Source organism: Phocoena phocoena, chromosome 16 (genome assembly GCF_963924675.1).
Source record: "Phocoena phocoena chromosome 16, mPhoPho1.1, whole genome shotgun sequence".
In the NCBI taxonomy this organism is placed as follows: Eukaryota; Metazoa; Chordata; class Mammalia; order Artiodactyla; family Phocoenidae; genus Phocoena; species Phocoena phocoena.
Window position 1 is genome coordinate 71,614,734 of NC_089234.1, and position 21,806 is coordinate 71,636,539.

The window sequence follows — 21,806 nt, forward strand, 5'->3', positions numbered from 1 at the left end:
CTTTTAAATGTTGGGCTCTTTCTTCTAACCATGGCATGGACAACCCTTCTGAGCTTCGGTTTCCTTCCATGTAAATAAGACTACTGGGCTGAGTAACCCTTCATGTCCTTTTATTTCTAATATGCTAAGCTCCGTAGTTGTAGATACTGTCAAGGTAACAGTGGTAGTGAGAGAGAATTTCACTATCACTTAAATCCCAGTACATGAGCAGTTGCCCACTTCCACATAGAACTGGTCCAGGTAATGGTCCCTTTTACCTGTCAGTCAACAGTGCACTTCCTTCCCCAAATTCCAGGTTACATGTAGTATGTAGGACAGTGATACTGACAAAGTCGTGCCCGGGTGGGTAGGGTAGAGGCATTTGCCCCACCTGCCAAAATCTTCTCTAGGAAGGGAGTAACTACCCTCGCTTCATCCCTTTATAAGGATGCTGTGGATAGCATTGAGTCAATCTTAGTTTATTTTTACCATCAATTATATGACTGGCCTTGTGCTGGATAGGAGCTCTGGGTAGAAAAGTTGCATGGCAAGTACAGGAGACCAAAATCCTCAGAAGAGTGTGGCGGTTAAGGTGATGCACTCAACAGCCAGATGGCCTGGGTTTTTACTTCATAATTGTTACTCTGAGGGTGGCTGCCGCTGTTACTCTCATTGAAAATTTAATAAAATCTGACTCCAGAACCCCGATTTCTTAGCTATGTGACCTTCCTGTTCTGACACTTTAATTTCCTTATCAGAAAAGCGAGGATAACGAAAGCACCTACCTCCCAGGAAAGCAGTGAGATTATAATGAAGGGAGATTGTTTATGTGAAGTAGCAGGGTGTCCAACCCATAGTGAACACACAGTAGCTTATTATTGCTGTTGTTGTTTTACGATGGAATTATTTTAAATTTCGGATGGATGATAGGATGTGGAGAGGAGGTTACTGTTAAATAAGTGAAGGTTTCATTTATGATTTTAGGTCCTGTGTGCAGCCTGTGTGTCTCATCTTTTGGAGCAAGAGCCGTGACAATCTTCAGTGGCTTCATGGTGGCAGGAGGCCTCATGTTGAGCAGTTTTGCCCCCAATATCTACTTTCTGTTTTTTTCCTATGGCATTGTTGTAGGTAAGAAACTTGGTCCCCGTGACGCTTTTCTGAGCTTTGAGAGTTAAATGTTTTACCCATGTGACGTTTCTTATTCAGTTAATGTAAGGAGTGAAAATGCTCAGGAATAATTCACTTTCGGCAACCACTTTACCAAAAATTGTTGCTTTAGTAAAACGTCCACTCAGTGAATCAAAATACTTCAAAGGATAAATGTGGGGTTTTTTTGGTTTTTTTTTTTTGGTGGTACGCGAGCCTCTCACTGTTGTGGCCTCTCCCATTGCGGGGCACAGGCTCTGGATGCGCAGGCTCAGTGGCCATGGCTCACGGGCCCAGCCGCTCCGCGGCATGTGGGATCTTCCCGGACCGGGGCACGAGCCCGCGTCCCCTGCATCGGCAGGTGGACTCTCAACCACTGCGCCACCAGGGAAGCTCGATAAATGTGTTTTAACAATGCCCATTTTGTTTCCTTGCAAGGCATGGGGAGTTTTTTTTTTTTTTATTTCAGCACTTGTCTCTCTAGCACAAAAAAGGAAAAGAGGGAGAGAAGCATGCAACTTAGATGTCACTGACACCTGCCACTTCTCACTGATGTAGGAAATGCTCCCTTTCCTATTGGGCGGTTAAGCAGGGCTCTGTTGAACTGTTGGTGTTCTAAACATCCTTGCTGTTCCACAGCACCTGTCACCAGGGCCCCAAACACAAGGTGATAGCAGAAGTACAAAGCAGAGTTTAAAGCACGTAATAATAATGATTATTTTTGTTAAAGGTGAGGCATGAGTGAAGAGAACTGAGTGGTGGGGATGATTAATGATGATCTTGGTTACAGAAGAGGAAAGGGTCCAGGGCTCAGGGCCTGAGAGCACTGGCAGTTTTGGGGGGAATGCTTTTGTGATGTATTGTACTCATCGTATTCAATGTCAAACATCACCAGACTCAGGATCCCTAGGCGCTGTTGGTGGGGAATTTTTAAAAGACTCCGACTTTCAAAGTTTCTTCTTAATGTCTGAAAGAACTGAATTCTTTTTTCTTTTAAATAATAAAAATTTATTTTGTAAATCAAATAATCACTTTCAAATGTATCCTCTATGTAAGTCCTCTATGTTTAGGAATTAGAATTTTTTTAATAATACACCAATGTTATCATATACAATTGGAGGGAATAACAGTTGAAATACAGTGTAGGCAGAAGTTGTCCTAGTTTTTCATATTCAATTTTGAACAAAGAGAAAAGTATATTAGTCGCATAGAGAGAATGAAATATTTTATTTTAGATCATAAAACTATTATGCCAAAAAAAAAAAAACAAAAAAAACAAAAAAAACTATTATGCCCACTCTATTATACAGTGAAATGTAATTGAATATTTGCTTAAAAAGGGTTAAGAAATGATTTGGGTTATAATCAGAGGAACATAAGTTATAAATCTGTAGAAAGATTGCTATTTTCCAAATGAAATCCCGATAAAAGGCTAAACAGTTTCAAACATTTTATATAAAGAATGAATTAGGGCTTCCCTGGTGGTGCAGAGATTGAGAGTCCGCCTGCCGATGCAGGGGACGCGGGTTTGTGCCCCAGTCTGGGAAGATCCCACATGCCGCGAAGCGGCTGGGCCCGTGAGCCATGGCCGCTGAGCGTGCGCGTCCGGAGCCTGTGCTCCGCGACGGGAGACGCCACAACAGTGAGAGGCCTGCGTACCACAAAAATAAATAAATAAATAAAAGAATGAATTATTCCTGATCAACATGTTTTTTTTGCTTTAGTGTCAGAAAAGTCACAACACATTTGATAAACGTATGTTAAGAGCCAGTTTTCTAGACATGAGCTCCATAGTACCATCTATATGACGTTTGTTCAGAAATGATGGCAAAATTCTTAGAACACAGCATATTAGGGTGGAGGAAGAGCTGCCTGCCAGCGCTGACACAGCTAATTAACAGGAGGAGAAGCTGCAGAGGAAAAGACTGGAACAGAGCAGATCTCATTGCTACATGTGGCAGCGAAGGGAAAAGCACAGCTGAGTCGGACACAACCCAGGCAGGGACACAGACACTGCGGCTCAGGATTTTGGTGTTTAAATACTTCAGAGACAAATTCCAGCAAGATGGTTAGTTTGAGTCAAGTCTGAAAGAATTTAATTTTTTTGACTACCAATATTCGTTTTTTTCACATGGGGATATTTCCCCAATAATAAATAATAGAAATTATAGCCGCTAATATTCCAGTAGGCAGTGTGTGCTAGGCTCTGCTTTATATGATCTCATCCTGTCTTCATGTGAGCCCATTTTACAGAGAGGGAAAGTGAAGCTCAAGCAAAGTGAAATTACTAACTAAAGCCACATAGGTAGGAGATTTGGGGTTGAATCCATTCAGTCTGACACCAGATCCTGACCTCTTTTACATATTTGTAATTATTTGTAGTGCTTTTAGAACTCTTGAAGTTTATTTTAAATTTAACTACATACCCAAATTCTACTCAGATCATAATCTAAATACGCAGGTCACTTGTTAGTTCTTTGAGAACAGGTTATATGTTTGATATTTTATATTACTTATTCCGTGTAGTGCTTAATACAGTTTAAACGTATACATGCGAATATGTTAATCTCTGGTGTAGAATTTGAAGGTATTCATTGACTAGTCATCTTGCATTCCTGTCTAAAATCATGAAAATAAAAATGTAGATATCTGTGCTTGTGCATGAGCATGGGATTATTCCTTTTAGGTCAAACCCCTTTTAACATAGAAAGTTGAATCATTATGCCATTGACATGATTTGGGCATTTCCCCCAAAATTTGGACTAAGCATTTAAAATTTCATGGGGTTTTGCTCCCTCACATGGTTTCAAGGTTAAGGTATAGCCTTTGTGAGTACATATCCAGAGTTGTCACTGACTTAAAAATTGACCCAAAGTGAGTGATACCATAGTATTTGTATTCCCCATAGATAAAAATGAATTTTTTTTTTTTTTTTTTTTTTTTTTTTGCGGTACGCGGGCCTCTCACTGTTGTGGCCTCTCCCGTTACGGAGCACAGGCTCCGGACACGCAGGCCCAGCGGCCATGGCTCACGGGCCCAGCCGTTCCGCGACATGTGGGATCTTCCCAGACCGGGGCATGAACCCATGTCCCCTGCATCGGCAGGCAGACTCTCAACCACTGCGCCACCAGGGAAGCCCAAAAATGAATTTTTAAAAAGAAAAAAAAATTAATGTACATTGTTTAAGATTTTATGTACATTTGATTGTGTTGGAAGCATATCTAAGGGTATATAGAAAGAAAAAGACAAAATTAGGTAACTGCCATAACGAAATTTCAAAATTTCTATAGCAATGGAGAGAGCTTTACCAGCCTGTGAAACTGATTTTGATTTGGCTTATGGTGTTGGAACCTTTCAATAGCTAACCCTGTCCCTTCTCCCCATGAACCCATGATCTTCTGTTAATGAGATAGGATTTGATATTGGTCTTGACTTACTTTACTGGCTGCTGCTGGAGGTGGGGGGCGTACAGGGCTTCCACTTGGCTTTCCCCACTATGGTAACTTTTACTTCACTGGCCAGAAACAATGTAGATAGAAGGTTATACCAACTACTATGTACATGTGCTCCAATTAATTATCAGGAACTGGGGAAATGACTAGGATGGGCCCATGGACTCAGTGGACCTACTGTGAGCCAGACCTGGGCCATGACCCCGTATATTACCTGGCCCTCCTGTGACCCCCCTCTAAGGGTAGGCCACGTAAGTGCCTCAGGCCCCTAGTTAACAGTGCCAGTTCATTTTCTGTGTCCTACAGTGCTCAAAAGGCATCCCACTGTCCCTTGCGTATGATACCTAAATAAGTGACCGTAGTTCTCTCTGGGGCAAGATTCAGGATATTACTGTCTATATATTTGCCATAATGTTTTTTGCAACGTCCTTCCTTCTGGAATCCTGGCCTTTCCTTCACTTAATGGAATCTGGGTCAGAAAACAGGCTCACGTCTGAAGGTTGTATATGACTCTGATTTGGCAACAGGTTCTGAATCCCTGTGGCTAGGAGGAGGCTGTCAGCTCATGGAGAGAGCCCTGGGCTTCGGGTCAGGAGACATAGGTCCTGTGAGCTCTAGCAAGCCCCTCGGTCTCCAAGAATGACTGTCGCCTCATCTGTGAAGGCGGACTCAGAAGCCTACCTCACGTAGCTCTTGTAAGGATTAAGTGAAGTCGAGCAAAATAAAGATAAGGTAAATGAAAGAGCTGAGTTGGATTTCCATAGTAAAAAATCAATTTAATTTTAATTTCAATAATAATTTTACAGGTTCCAGTAATTTTAAAGAATTTTTTAAAAGTTTAAAGTTTTAATTTCAATACTTAAAAAGTCACACACTGTAGTAATTATTGGGCCCCTGTGAGCTACTTCTTGCTAGGAGATTATTAACACTTATTATCATGGTTGACTTCTTTGTGGTTTTATTTTGTCAGTAGGCTCAGAATGTAGGGCTCGTGGAATATTTGTAGGGTAAATAAATGGGAATTTAATGAACAATGACACTTCCATTCTGTCGCCATTGGAAGTAGAGTATCCAGTTGAAAAGGAAGTGACAGGAAATTATTACACCGTCTAAACTCCTCCCTTCTGTATTATGAATTCCTTAGAAAAAACAAGAACGATTCAGTCTAACGGTAGCATATATTGAGCACGCATTCTGTGCAGTGTTCTAAGCATTCTCCTCTGTCTGGAATGAACTAGATGGTCTCTTAAGATACTATGGCACAGGCAGGGGCAAGCACTGACAGTCCAGCTCTGGGGTTGGGCCGTGTGGGTTAATCTTATCTTACTCACTTGCCAGCTGTGGACTGTAGACATGTTACTTACCTACTGTTTTCTCGTTTTTTAAACTGAACATAATAATAGTAACTACCTTCTAGGGTTTTGTGGATGGATGAGTTAAAGCAATAAATATTCACCAGCATCACCATCATTATCAGTTTTGTGACCTTGGGAAATTATCCAACCTCTCTGAGCTTCCGTTTGTATTTCTTCTGAAATGAGACTAACGCGACTTCACAGAGATATTGTGACTATTCATGAGATAATGTATATAGAGAGGCACACGGGTGTTTAATGAATGTTTGTTCCCTTCCCCTTAAATTCCTTTCTGATCTCTTAGTTCAAGAGCACAAGCAGCAGCTTTTTGTAACTGAAGAAGCACTATTGAACTATTTGTGTAACAGATTAAATAATATAGAGAAAGAAAATTAAAGTTATATGGTATGTTTATAATAGAAAACATCAAAAAGAATAGTGAAGTGTATTAGGTGGCATAATTCTGTTTTACCATTTTTTTTAAAATACTGTCTTGAAAATGTGATGTTATCTTGTTTGGGTTTTGTAGCTAGAATGAAATGGCAGCTTGCTGATTTTCAAGTGACTGTATGTCCTACTGCCAAACCTGGTAATTCAGGCTCCTGTGTTCCCAATAACTTTACTGAAATCGGGAAAAAGAAAATGTGGTGGGAGACTGGGAGGAATGGGAAGAGGGGCCGCAGGAAATATGCCCTTAATGATTTGCTCAAGCTTCTTCCCAATCATTTCCCATTGCTTTTCTGAAAAGCACAACTCAAAACCAATTTCTTGCTTTCTCTTTTCTTCAGATTATATTGTTCCTTAGCTACCTGATTACTGTTTTCTTAATAATCTCTTCTTGATTTTGGAAAAATTCAATTTTCTCTTCCTTCATTTTCTTGTTAGTATCTGCATATCCATTGAGCTTGAGGAGGGCATAACCCACTTTCATAGACAATCTGATTCTCCTTCTCTAGTGATGGCAAATTAGATAAAGGTTGTTTTCTGATATTCGCTTTAGCAGTTTTATAAGCCCTTGTTTTTTATTGTGCCATTAAAGATCGCCTTTTGTCTCTCATGGGTATTCAGTTATAAAAAGGAACTACGATTTTCTAATTAGTCTGAGGCTAGAGCTATATAATACCATAATACTCAGGTGGAAAAGTGGGAAAATATTTCAGCATAAGGACTATTTTTGGTACTTCATTATATTCCAAGCACAGATACTGAAATCTTTTACATTTTTTCTGTCTCTTAATCTTTACAACTATCTTATGAGATTGTTTTAAAGATAAGGAAACTGAAAGTTACACAGCCAATAAGTGATAGAGTTGGGACTTGAATCCACACCTGCCTGATCCCAAGCCTGTGCTCTTGACCAGCCAGTGTCAGGTTCAAGGTACTCATGCTAAGCATATAAAGTTTGTGCTTTAATCAAGCCAGTGTCAAAGCTATATGCTTTTGTAAAGTCATGTCAATCAAAAAGCTAGCCAGTTGCTTAAACTTTTTCTTTTTTAATTAATTTTATTTATTTTTGGCTGCGTTGGGTCTTCGTTGCTGCACATGGGCTTTCTCTAGTTGTGGCGAGCTGGGGCTACTCTTCATTGTAGTGCATGGGCTACTCTTCGTTGTAGTGTGTGGGCTTCTCATTGTGGTGGCTTCTCTTGCTGCGGAGCATGGGCTTAGTTGCTCCATGGCATGTGGGATCTTCCCGGACCAGGGATTGAACCCGTGTTCCCTGCACTGGCAGGCGGATTCTTAATCACTGCGCCACCAGCGAAGTCCCTGCTTAAACTTTTAAACTTTTTCCATGCAGATGTTTTAGGCTAGAAACATAAACAGTAATTGCATTTGGATGCTCTAAACTTATCTTTTTCAGCATCCAAATTTCCATTCTCACAATTTTATTTCTAGAAGTAGGTACTTCTGGAACATTATAGGCTACTGCTTACCTTAACCTTTGGTCAAGATGATAAATCCTACTGGCTCAACTATTCTAAGAGGTGATCAAATACTTGTTTCAGACCATAGAAAAGGGAAATTCTCCCAGATGACCAAGAGGCAGGCCCAAGAGGCACACCCAGTGACCAGCTGTTCTGGTTTGCCCAGGACGAAGGGGTTTTCCAGGATATGAGACTTGCGGTGGCCAAAGCAAGAAAGTCCTAGGTGCTACACCTAACCCCTATTTTACACATAGAGTCTGGATTCTGTAAGTTTACTCTCATCACTTTTTAAGATTGCCATATTAGAATGCACTATTACGAAAATATTCCCTTTTCATAGAGATAATACTGCAGGGGGAAATGTTCATATATAAAAGTAGGGGCTTGATAGATGTCTGTTTAGTTATATACACAAAAATATGTATATGATAAAAGAATATTTAAAGACAATTCATAGACAATTTTCAAAATATGTACACAATTTCCAGTGTTTACTGCTTGTCCGTTTTGTGTGATTTTATTCATATGCTGTTTCCTTAGAGATGCTTGCTTTATATTTCTGAATTAGATGCCTTTTATCATATTAGAGTGTTTTACTTCAGTTATATTTTCTTCGTATATCGCTCTTATCAGTTTAATTGATCTGGGTGTTCTTTAGTTACAGATAGAGATTAAGAAAAATGAGGAAATGAGGCTGTTAAGTGTGATTTGCCCAAACCATCATCCTGTAATACATACAAGTTGTAAATTAGTTGTATCTTTTTTTTTCAAACCATATAATTCTAATTCTGTATTCTAATGAGGCCATCCTGTTACATGAATTATTGTGAAAGTAAAAAAATCTTATTTTTACAGCTAAGATTTATTTTCTGGCCTAAGTGAAAAAAATCAGCATCATTTAATTGTAAAGCAGATGTAAAGATATATTTTTTAAAATATATATTCACAAGCATACATACATACCGTGTGTGTGTGTTTGTTATATGAATAGAGGAAATGAGACACAGAGAGGAAGAGAGAAATGCAAGAGAGAGTGACAGCCAGAGTAAGAATAGATAGAAATGGTTGAAATTAGCCAATATGACTTAACATTGGGGAATTCAAATGAGGTTTATGGGAAAAAGTAGTAGAATAACTTTAACACTCTGTGCCAGGCTCAGACCTGGAACCAGGATACTCAGATGAATAAGACACAGCCTGCCCTCAGGTAGCTCATTGTCTAGTTGGGGGAGGAGACTTGTACATATGTAACTTGTAACACAGTAAAATAAGTGCAATTATAAAATGAAAGCAGCATTCAGTGTGGGTATAGTATGTATTTGTGGGAGAGGGGTTGCAGAAGAAGACTTCATGCAGGAATTGGTGCTTGAGCTGAGTCTTGAAGGGCGGGTGGGATGTGATCAGGTGGGCATGGGTTGGAAAAGGAGTGAGGGTGGTAGGAGAAGGACATTCCAGGAGCTCAAATGCTCAGAAGCATGAGATACAGTGGATAATAGGGGTCTTTTCAGAGATATCTGTTTAAGGAATGCACACGTCACGAGGGGACTTGCAAATATGTAAAAGCTTGGTTTGCAACAGAGACCGGATGATGGAGGGTTTATCTGGACGTTATTGCAGGAGAGTAATGTGATGAGAACTGTATAACAGTGGGTTAGACAGTACATTGGTGGAAAAAGTACTGGAGGCTGAGACGGTGATTAGGAGGCCGTTGTTCAGAACAGAAAATATCTGGAGGAGGTAAAGTGAGGCAGTGGTAGTTCACACGGTGGAAGGTTGATGATTGAGGCAGTGGGAGTGATAAAGAGCGTGATGTATGGTTTGATGGGAAGAGATCAGGGAAAAGAGGCCTCTGAGGTTGTGGTCTCACCCAGAGTATGTGGAATGAAACACAGGGTATGGAAAGGAAATGCTAGAACAGGTAAATATGTTTAGTTTCACCTATGTAAGTAAAGGAAAACAATTATATTTTGCTAATGATTATGCTTTGAATCGTTAGTAGTTTAGGTATTTCATTTTAAAAATGATTATGCTTATACTGGAGGTCGATTCTCAAAATTTTTTCACTGATAAGAGTCTGATCAAAAATGACTGGAGGGGCTTCCATGGTGGCGCAGTGGTTAAGAATCCACCTACCTATGCAGGGGACACAGGTTTGAGCCGTGGTCAGGAAGATCCCACATGCCATGGAGCAACTAAGCCCCTGCACCACAGCTACTGAGCCCGCGAGCCACAACTACTGAAGACTGCACGCCTAGAGCCCGTGCTCCACAACAAGAGAAGCCACCCCAATGAGAAGCCTGTGCACCGCAACGAAGAGTAGCCCCGCTCGCCACAGCTAGAGAAAAGCTTGCGCGCAGCAACGAAGACCCAACGCAGCCAAAAATAAATAAATAAAATAAATTAAAAAAAAAAAAGATTGGAGACCAGGGAAGTCCCTGGCGGTCCAGGGGTTAGGACTCAGTGCTTTCATGACCGTGGCCCAGGTTCAATCCCTGGTCAGGGCACTAAGATCCCACAAGCCGCGTGGTGTGGCCAAATTAATTAATTAATTTTTTTAAATGATTGGAGACCAAAGAAGGCTTTAAGGCCGTGGTTTCCAAACTTTATATTCCTGGAACCCTTTACACTCTTTTATTTAGGACCCCAAGGAACTTTTAATTATGTGGAAATATTTATTCTGTTAAAATTTACTGTATTAAAAGGTGAGAAATTTAAAAATATTTGTTTAGTAATTCATTTAAAGATAATAATAACAAACTCAGTACATGTTAGCATAAATAACATACTTATTATGAAAAACAGTTCTATTTTCCAAAAGAAAAAGTTTAGTGAGAAGGACGGCCTTGTTTTACATTTTTGCAAATCTCCTTAATGCCTGGCTTCATAGAAGACATCTGGATTCTCATATCTTCTCTGTACTCAGTCTATTGCAATGTGCTTTTTTGGTTGAAGTTTATGAAGGAAATCTGGTCTCACACAAAGGAAAAGGGAGGGGTTTTCAATAGTCTTTTCAGGTAACTGTAGAAACTCTTCTTTGATAGTATCCCAAAACTTGATGTATGATAGTTTTCCAAGGGTTAATTGCAATATGGAACCTGAAACCACATGAATATACTTTTCGTGCTCTGTAATATTAAATCAATTTGTTTATTCTGTACTTTGAATAGGTCAGCATTCAAGTCTGATTTTGTAACATCATGAATTGGTTATGTGAAAAATATTGGTTCTCTGAGTTATGCAAGAACTTTAAAATGTTGACACATTTTATTAAACAACAGCTAAAAAATCACTTTTGTTAGTATCACCAATAGGCTTATCAGAAAATCTTTATGTGTTGGGAATCTGTCAAATCATGGTGTTGGATAAAAGTTTCCAAAAATTATAATTTTTGCTGGAAAGCTCAAATTTTATCATTGGTAACAGTTATTGTCAGTTATTTTCCTTGTTTGTTTTCAAGAAAATGTCTGCCAAATACTCAAGTCTGAGTAACCATAGTTTGTGTCTGTCAGACATTCTTTCAAATACATACAGGGTTACATGGAAAAAGTGGCTACTTTAGCTGGCTACTAAAACGATTGCATACGTGCTTTTTCTCGGCAACAATTGTAATTCAGATGAAGCATTTTTAAAAATTTTGTTTGCTTTTACTGTGAGTGAGTGGTGATGAAACATATAAGGTATGAAGTTGGATACCAATATCTTGATTTGTACTAAGGCTCTTGAAGTTTTTCCCACCATGTCTTTTGCACCAATAGCATAAATGGGAACACAGTGAAAAAAGCAGGAAACATGTCAGTATCGTGAAAATAGTTTTGACTTCATGGACTCCATTGAAAGACCTTGAGGACCATCTCTTTAATAACTGGTGGTTTAAGGTCATCCTAATACAGATGTGGGAAAGCATCATGTCACCTTCTGCTTTTTGAAAAGTTTAGAGAAAAAGCATTTCAAATTTCTGCTACTTAAAAAAAAATGAGATGATCTTATCTGAAACCCATGGCCTTGAAATAGTTTTTTAAAATTTCTTTCTTTTTAGTCTAAGGTAAAATGTTTAAAAGTTACTGTTTTTTAAAATTTGAAATAGTTTTTTAAAATTTCTTTCTTTTTAGTCTAAGGTAAAATGTTTAAAAGTTACTGTTTTAACTTTTCTAGCATTGGTATTTATTAATCAGAAATGCCTTTTTTTTTTCTTGTCCCTAATGCCTACCATTTGACAGAGCCCTGACAACCAAATCACACAAAAGTAAATTCATTCCCTCTCCAAAGGCTTTCCGAAATATAGTTTTAGTTAAGGGTGACATTTTTTGGCTTCACAAAATTGATTGTTCAGGAACAGGTCTTATTTCATCGAAGTATATTATATGTAATAATGATAAATGTATAAATCAATCCAACTCATGTTTTAATGAGATAGTATCTCTTCCCTTAAATCATACAAAAGTGTGCTATATTTTAAAAGGTTTAATTAAAGTATAATTATTTTCATCTATCTCATTTCTTTAAGAATACTTTTTTTTTTTTTTTTTTTGCGGTACGCGGGCCTCTCCCGTTGCGGAGCATAGGCTCCGGATGCGCAGGCTCAGCGGCTATGGCTCACGGGCCCAGCCGCTCCGCAGCATGTGGGATCCTCCCTGACCGGGGCACGAACCTGCGTTCCCTGCATCGGCGGGCGGACTCTCAACCAATGCGCCACCAGGGAAGCCAAGAATACTTTTTTTTTTTTTTGGACCAAGAATACTTTTTAATGCAATCACAGATGATCATCTGGGTCCTGAGTTAAATGCTAATTTCCTAAAATGTTTATGCGTTGTATTTGTTAAACCCATGTATTCTTTCTAATCACAGTCCAGGTCGCAATTTGAAAGTAATGAAAATGACCTTAATAACTCACCTAATGAGTCATAGTTAAAATTAGTTTTTAGATGACAGCTTTTGTGTTGTTTATAGGGTGATCCCCAAGAACAGACGATGTTGCAGAAGAAAGGCAAATGTTATGAGTTAGAAGCCAGAGGAAATTTTTATGAAAAACAAAACTGGGGTTATTAGATACTTAATAGGGAGAAAAAGATTAAGCCAACAAACAGCCTTAAATATTGCCCTGTGATCTCAAGAAGGGGATAGTGAGTAGTAAGGGTTTTTCTTTCTAACTGTAAAAGAATTTCAAATTTACAGAAAAGTGGCGAATAGTATAGCAAGCAACCATATGGTCATCACTTAAATGTAACCATTGTTAATATTTTATTGCATCTTCTTCCTCTTTTTTTTTCAAAGATATTGTAAACTAAAGACATGACATTTTACTCCTAAATGAGGTAGTTTGCACCTCTAAAAGATAAAAACTTACAAATATACATTTTGCGATGATGGGATGATCTGAGAGCGCCAGAGGGCCTTTGTTTTGCAGACTGGGGTGTACCAGGCTATGAAGTCTAGCAAAATACCTTGGCATGATGAAGGGGATTTTATAAAATTGTTTAGAGGACCCAGAGGAGGAAGAACACTGAACCAAGGGTAAAGGTGTGGAAGAGAGACAGAGATATTTTAATGGGCAAGTTTGATTAAATTTTGCTATTTGGTGTGTGGTTTAACCATTTTCTCTATCTCTCCATAATGTCTTAATTTAAATTTACATTATTCATTCATGCTTTAGAAATTGGATTATATTTTTGACCTGGCCCTGACCTTAGGGTGGGTGTGGAGTGAAAACCAAGGCTGCCCAATGTGTTCATTGGAACTGTACAACTAACATCAGAGGGATCTAGGAACCCATACTTTGAAGAGTTTTAGCCAGTTAGTAACAGAATGTCCTATTAGAGTTATTTAATTACACGTCTTTTTTTTCTTGCATTGAAGTAATACTGTCTGGCTTAATTTGTGCAATGTCTTCTTGTGTTTAGGTCTTGGATGTGGTTTATTATACACTGCAACAGTGACCATTACGTGCCAGTATTTCGACAGCCGCCGAGGCCTTGCACTTGGCCTGATTTCAACAGGTACATTTTCAATATAAGTACAGCATTGCTACTCTTCAGCCTTCTAATGAAAGTTAGAAGTTACAAAGCACAGACATGTTTAACCAACCATGCCCCCACTGCCATTCACGTAGCACAATTTATTTTACTCTAGTCCTAGAAGGAAATTTTATTTTCCCCTGTAAATATGGGTGTAGCTTTCAAAAAACCCTAAAGATACATGTATGAAAAAGCTGGGGCATTAGATGTCCAGTATAATATAGGAAAAGAAAACTTATGGGTCCAGTAAATTGAGAGTCACATGCTGGTGAGAGCCTTGCTAAAAGAAGCAGAGAGCACTTAAGTAAAGCACATGATCCCTGGGAAAGAGAGGAGAAATGGAAGGAAAGTGGGTCCCTTCAGACCACTGTCAGGAAGAACAATGCTGACACCTCTCCAGCTCCATTTATTGTGGAACTTAGGGTTTTTCCAAAATACTGGTTTGTGAATACATCTCGTTGGTCTATTTGCATATCCAAACAACAGACTGTTTACACTTGTTATTCTTTTAATAATCAAGAGATGAATCACTGTTGATGGGGTGGGGAGGGAGCAGCTGTGTGTGTGTGTGTAAGTGTGTAAGTGTAAAAGCCTTCTTGCTCTGATATTGTAAAGTGGTATTTTACTTTTCAGATGGATTTTTTTTCTAAGCTATTTAGAGAACTTATCAAAATTTCTGTGGCCAATGCTTTAGGAGTTTGCTTAGGAGATAAAGCTGCCAAGCTTACTAAAACTTGTATTTAAGTTTACATTGCTACTTGTTCGTGCGTAGATATTCCTGGGAGGTCAGACTTTCAGATAAGCTGAAGTACTTCAGCAGTGTATCTGGCAGCGGGATCCAAACTAATGCTTTGTTCCTGAGGCCAATGCAGTGGCAACAGAGTGCTTCCACATCAAATTAAATCGAGCTGGGTATTTCCCCAAGGTGGTTTAAGGAAGCATTGCCAGGAAAGAAATGTGAATCATGGCCTAGGAGGAAACAGGACCGGAGTCTGAGGGCATGGCTAAGGCAGAACTGGGAGAAGAAAGAGAAAAAACAAAAGATGGAGAACCCAGAGCAGTTGGAAGGCAGTTTAAAGAACCTGACAGCCGCATAGCACAGGGAGATCAGCTCGGTGCTTTGTGACCGCCTGGAGGGGTGGGATAGGGAGGGTGGGAGGGTGGAGACGCAAGAGGGAAGAGATATGGGAACATATGCATATGTATAACTCATTCACTTTGTTATAAAGCAGAAACTAACACACTATTGTAAAGCAATTGTACTCCAATAAAGATGTAAAAAAAATAATAATTAAAAAAAAAAGTAAAGAACCTGACAGCATCTCCCACAAGTGTGGGAGAGGGTGTGAGAGCAGGGCTGGCAGCTTAACGGATAATAGGTCTTACCTATACTGTATTTTTTGTAGAGGCACTATAACGTAGTGACAAGCCCAGATCCTGGAGCCAGTCTGCTTGGTTTTGAATCCTGTGTCACTCAGTAGCTGTCTGGTGATGGACAAGTTACCTGTTCTGTGAAATTAACTGTTAAGCCTCAGTTTTCTGAACTGTAAAATGGGGATAATAACAGCACCCATCTGTTGGGCTGCATCCTGTAAGGCCTGTGCTTGCCCAGCTTCAAGACAGAAGAAAGAGCCTGGAGTCAGCGACAGAGACATCAGTGGCTTAATGGAAGGGGGAAGCTTACAAATCCAAAGCAAGATCCTGGAGCGATGCCCCGCCATGTGTGGTAGAGGGTGGGCAAGACATGGATGCAGGTTTTCGCTCCCGGGGTGGGGAGGGGAGATTGCCAGTTATAGGGGAATTGACATCAGGTTGGCTTATTGGTTACCAGGAAACTAGCAGAGAGGCACACACCTCCCCACCCCTTGGATAAGAGCAATCACTAGGTGGGGCCTGGGGCCAGTATATAGGAAGGTCAGTCATGCGAGTAGGTGTAGGTAAAGCAGGCACTGGTCAGGCAGGGGATGTACAGAGAGCAAGAGAACAGCCATCTTGGGTGGTCTGACCATACACCATCACATTGGGTCATTGGGAATATTAAAGGAACATATGTGTAAGGCACATGGCAGGGGCTCTAAAAGTGTTAGTCACTATAAGTATGACCTAGGTTTCCTTTAACGTCTGAATTTATTTGTGTTGAAGATGTTGGAAATTGTATGCTGAGAGAGCTGCTCTTGCTTTCACTCAGTCTAAAGAGGAGAGCATAAGAGACTGGGCTATGGCACACTGAGCCAAAATGGATAGACTGTGGACAATCTAGATTTGGTAGAATTGGGGAGTTTTTAGTTGTAGCACATAGGAAGTTAGATGAGGCAAAATTAAGGAGCAGCATGGATCCACTGTCTTCGTCTATTCAGACTGCTGTAAAGCAGCGTAGATTGAGTGGCTTATTCACAATAGAAATTTATTTCTCACAGTTCTGGAGGCTGGAAGTCTGAGATCAGGGTACCAAGGTCAGCGTGGTTAGACTCTGCTGAGAGCCCTCTGCTGGGTTATAGACTGCCAGCTTCTCCCTTTGTCCTCATGTGGCAGAAGGGAAGAGGAAGCTCTCTGAGGTTCTCTTTTATAAGGACACTAATCCCATTCAGGAGGGTTCTACCCTATGACCTAATCACCTCTCAAAGGAGAAACCTCCTAATTCCATCACACTGGGGGTTAAGGTTTCAATTTACAAATTTTGGAGAGACACAAACCTTCACACTGTCGTATCCACCTTCAGTGAAAGTGGTGACAGGAAAAACAAAACTCACAGTAGAGTTTTTCTTTAATTGAAAAAAAACCCCAAAAGCAAAATATAGTTGAAATAATGTGACCTGGGACTTCCCTGGGGGTCCAGGGGTTAAGACTTCGCCTTCCAGTGCAGGGGGTGCGGGTTCGATCCCTGGTTGGGGAGCTAAGATCCCACAGGCCTCAGGGCAAAAAAACCAAAGCATAAAGCAGAAGCAGTATTGTAACAAATTCAATAAAGACTTTAAAAATGGTCCATGTCAAGAAAAAAATCTAAAAAAAAAAAAAAAAGAAATAATGAGACCTAGTTGAAATATTGTGATCCGGTTGAAAGAAAGAAACATGGGCATGAAATGGAGGTTTTGGGGAAACGATCTTAATCCCTGGTGAACAGGGATTGAGAAACTAATGCTCGTGGACCAAAACTGGTCTATTACCTGTTTTTGGACAGCTCGTGAGCTAAAAATGGTTTTTACATTTTTGTTTCGTTGAAAAAAAATCGAAAGAAGAATATTTCATGGCACATGAAAATTAGGTAAAATTAAAGTTTCAGTGTCCATAAATAAAGCTTTATTGAAACACAACCATATTCGTTCCTTCATGATTCTTCCCTGGCTGCTTTCACGCTTCAAGGGCCGAGTTGAGCATTTGTGACAGAGATTGTATGGCCCACTATGCCTTAATTATTTACTCTCTAGCCCCTTATAGAAAAAGTCTGTTGACCCCTGGTCTTAATCAAAGCATGAGTGTATCTCTTATTGTTTCAGGTTCCCTGAACATCAATTCATATTCTCCCTCTTTGTGATAATGCATACTTTAGGCATGCATGGAAGCATAATTAGTGTTTTATTTCACTTTTTCCTTTATCGTGTTGATTTTTAAATTGGGATTTTATTTTTGAAGATTAAAAATTATGGTTTTACAGTTTACACAGTTCCACAAGAGAGCTCTAATTACTCTTCACTGCCCTGAAAGAATCCTGCATCTTTTTTTTTTCTCTTCTTTTTGGCCAAGCATCGTGGCTTGTGGGATCTTAGTTCCCCCACCAGGGATCGAACCTGGGCCCTCTTCAGTGAGAGTGCAGAGTCCTAACCCCTGACCCACCTGGGAATTCCCTCCTGCATCGTTCTAAGCCATAACTACATTCTCATGGGCTGTGGGCTGAAGAAACTAGTGTCCAAAGTGGAATTTTATTTTGATGCCCTGTCGTACACTTAGCATATCATAGGTGTTTGATAAAACCTATTGAATTGATTTTATATGTTTCCCTTATATTTCATGATGTTGACAGATAAAGTTAGTTGGTGAGCAAAGGGGAATTATTTATTTTCTCAGCTTAAGGTCAAAATACAGAACTTTCAAAATATCAAGAATATTTTTAAGTGTCTAATTATATGGCACTTTGTTAGAACTTCTACAAAGAAATGGTGTTAGAGAAAAATATGAATTAATAATGAATGGATGCTAATGCAGTATGGAATTATATGAAAGGTCCTCTTTTCAATTCTTTCAGTTTGTTTTCTGAAATGCTTTCAACTTTTGAAGTATGTGCCACTTTTAAAAAGATAAGGCAGAATTCAATTCATCTACTTTTATAACTTCTCAGTAGTCAGCAAAGAGACTCTTTTTTGGTAGCCACAAAAAGATACTATTTTAGCTGTCATTACATTAATGTGAGCTATTAATTAACATTTGCAAGCGAAGTTTTTTTTCTTTGGGGATGAAGGAGTTAACTTTAAATATATTAGGAAGGGACAACTGTGGTACCAAAAAAAAAAAAGTTTTCTTATAACTCTAAGACAAAGCCATTTGGTTATTTGTAAGAATTTTTGATGGGTTTTTACCATAAGCTTGGCATCCTATTGGGGTTTTGATATAATTTGGTATAGACCGTTTAAAAAGTATGATCAACCTATTCAGACTATTTTTTTTATTACAGAGCTACTTATTTCTTTCCTGTGTTTTCACGTGACATTTCTCAATGGTATTTAAATTTTAAAACAATCAAAAACTTGAAATCAGAGCCATATAAGAACACTGCAAATTAATTGCGCTAATGTAACTTTCCATTCCAGTGTGGTTAGTGTGATCTGTGCTTAAAAAATGGAGTATTTACAGTGTTGCCCAAATGTGCAAACCAGGCATATTTTGTAATTTTAATACCCTATCAGAGTTCACTTTACTCTTCTCATAGTTTATTAATATCAAGCATCCATTCTGATGATTAACAATGGATTTGAGCTATCAAACCACTATAAATATCCTAAAACTAAAATATATCCTTCATCTCAAAAAATAAAACGTGAGAACTTTTCTTTTCCGAAAGGAATGCATACATAACATGGAGCCAGAAAAGTACTTTTTTGGTTCTTTTTTAAGTACCCAAAAAGGAGTTGCATAGGTATTTGTTAAGGACGTTGGGCTCCTGGTGTCAGACTGGGTGTGAATCCTTCTTATGGCATTTACAGCTCTCTGATGTGTGGCAAATTTCTCAAACTTTCTAGCCCTAGGTCACTTCAAGTGTAGACTGGGAATAATAATAGGACCTACCCAATAGGGTTATTGTAAGGATGAAACAAGATAGTGCGAAGTAATGTGTTTAACTAACGCAGTGTCTGACATACATATGCGAATTCTTAAAATAAATTGTCACTATTGTTGTTACTATCTTCAGCATTCTTGCTGTGATTTTAATATGAAGGCACACACATGAATGCCAGTGTAAAAAAAGAAATCAAATTGTAATACTAATAATGCTTGTCCTGAGAGGCCCAAATGATAAGAGATTAAACAGTTACCATTTCCTTTTTAGGTTCAAGCATTGGACTTTTTATATACGCCGCTCTGCAGAGACTGCTGATTGAGTTCTATGGACTGGATGGATGCCTGCTGATTGTAGGTGCTTTAGCTTTAAATATATTAGCCTGTGGCAGTCTGATGAGACCCCTTCAGTCCTCTGATTGCACTTTGCCTGAAAAAATAGCTCTGGAAAATGTACCAGGTAGATACTCGATTTACAATGAAAAAGAAAAGAACCTGGAAGAAAACATAAACATTCTTGAAAAGACCTACCGTGGTGAGGAAACATGTAAGAGCACTTTAGCCAGTGGTGACTGGAAACCAGAGAGTCTACTTCCTAAAAACCCAACAACAATGGCACACACAAAAGAGACTGAAACGTACAAAAAGAAAGTTGCAGAACGGACATATTTTTGCAAACAGCTTGCCAAGAGGAAATGGCAGTTATATAAAAACTACTGTGAAGAAACTGTGGCTCTTTTTAAAAACAAAGTATTTTCAGCCCTCTTCATCGCCATCTTTCTTTTCGACATCGGAGGGTTTCCTCCTTCATTACTTATGGAAGATGTAGCAAGAAGTTCAAATGTGAAAGAAGAAGAGTTTCCTATGCCACTTATTTCCATTATTGGCATTATGACAGCAGTTGGTAAACTCATTTTAGGAATACTGGCTGACTTCAAGTGGATTAATACCTTATATCTTTACGTAGCTACCTTAATAATTATGAGCCTGGCCTTGTGTGCAATTCCATTTGCCAAAAGTTATGTCACTTTGGCACTACTTTCTGGGATCCTAGGGTTTCTTACTGGTAATTGGTCCATCTTTCCTTATGTGACCACGAAGACTGTGGGAATTGAAAAATTAGCCCATGCCTACGGGATATTAATGTTCTTTGCTGGACTTGGAAATAGCCTTGGACCACCAATTGTTGGTAAGAGATTTATCTTAAAGTCAATCCACTTTACTGTTCTTCTTTGTAACATCTCTGGATACAGAAATTCATAGTGTAATAATAGCACAGATTTATACAACATAAATCTGCGTGGAATGTCTCCTGATCGTGATTTATTCAAAATCACTTTGATGTAGTTGGAAAAGCCAGTACACTTGCTCAGGAATCTGTGTTTGTTCTTCATCTGGGAGAAACCCAAAATGCCTGCTTATTCTTGTCCAACTATTTGAGAAATTCTCCTCCTCTAACTCCCATTAGGCCACTTTGGGAGTAGATTGGGTAATATATATCCTAATCTGCATTGTATATAAATTTTTTTAATTAATTTTTTTATTGGAGTAGAGTTGGTTTACAATGTTCTGTTAGTTTCTGCTATACAGCAAAGTGAGTCAGTTATACATAAACATATATCCACTCTTCTTTAGATTCTATTCCCATATATAGATCATTACAGAGCACTGAGTAGAGTTCCCTGTGCTATTCAGTAGGTCTTTATTAGTTATCTATTCTATATATAGTAGTGTGTATATGTCAATCCCACGAACTGTATATAAATTGATGAAATTAGAGTATTCCTATTCACACTATGTCTGTCAAACTCACTTTTTTCTTCCTCCCTTTTCAGGTTGGTTTTATGACTGGACCCACACCTATGACATTGCATTTTATTTTAGTGGCTTCTGCGTCCTGCTGGGAGGTTTTATTCTGCTGCTGGCAGCCTTGCCTTCCTGGGATACGTGCAACAAGCAACTCCCCAAGCCAGCTCCAACAACCTTTTTGTACAAAGTCGCCTCTAATTCCTCTAATGTTTAGAGGAATATTGGAAGGCACTGAGGACTGTTTTCTCATAGCAAAATTGCACTGTGCCTGATATGGATGAATTTTTTTTTTTTTTTACATATCCTATTCTCTATGTACTGTATATGTAGCCTCTATCTCCTGTATTTTTTTTTTCTCTTTTTTCCTTTTTCCAAGAAGTGGGACTATTCTGTTTTACTATTATCGATGAGTTCTGGACATTGTGGTCATTTTGGCCAGCCTCAGAAGGCTTTCTCTGTGTAAAGAAATATGATTTCTCTGCAGACTCCATTAGTTCCATTGCAAGGCAGCCAGAGGAGACTCTAGCTATTTCAAAACTGGTGCAAGCAGCGTGACGAGATATGTGTGTAGCCTGCCAGGGACTAAATCACTCTCTCCTCTCTGCTAGCCTCACTAGTAAATAGAAGACTTCGAGCCAGTCAGGAAATGAAAGGGGTTCCTAAGACAGCGTTAAGAATTGCGGTGGCACAAAATTGATCACTTTTTAAAAATGATATTTTAAACTACCGTCACCAGTTTTCATTACAGTAAGTCCCTTACCCGTGAACCTTCAAGTTGCGAACTTTCAAAGATATGGAGTGCGTTCGCATGTCTAATCACGTAAGTTAGTTCACGTGTCTGGCGTAGATTGTCACGTGCGCGCG

General features: G+C 39.1%; 1 protein-coding gene across 1 annotated transcript in view; it reads left to right on the forward strand.

Moving 5' to 3' along the window:
- SLC16A9 (solute carrier family 16 member 9) overlaps positions 1-21,156 on the forward strand; it is a 41,333-nt gene extending 20,177 nt beyond the window's left edge. Inside the window, exons 2-5 of the mRNA XM_065893929.1 lie at positions 964-1,107; positions 13,752-13,847; positions 19,405-20,322; positions 20,969-21,156. Coding sequence (XP_065750001.1) covers positions 964-1,107; positions 13,752-13,847; positions 19,405-20,322; positions 20,969-21,156 — 1,346 coding nt within the window. The remainder of the gene's footprint in view (positions 1-963; positions 1,108-13,751; positions 13,848-19,404; positions 20,323-20,968) is intronic.
- Positions 21,157-21,806: the final 650 nt, after the last annotated feature.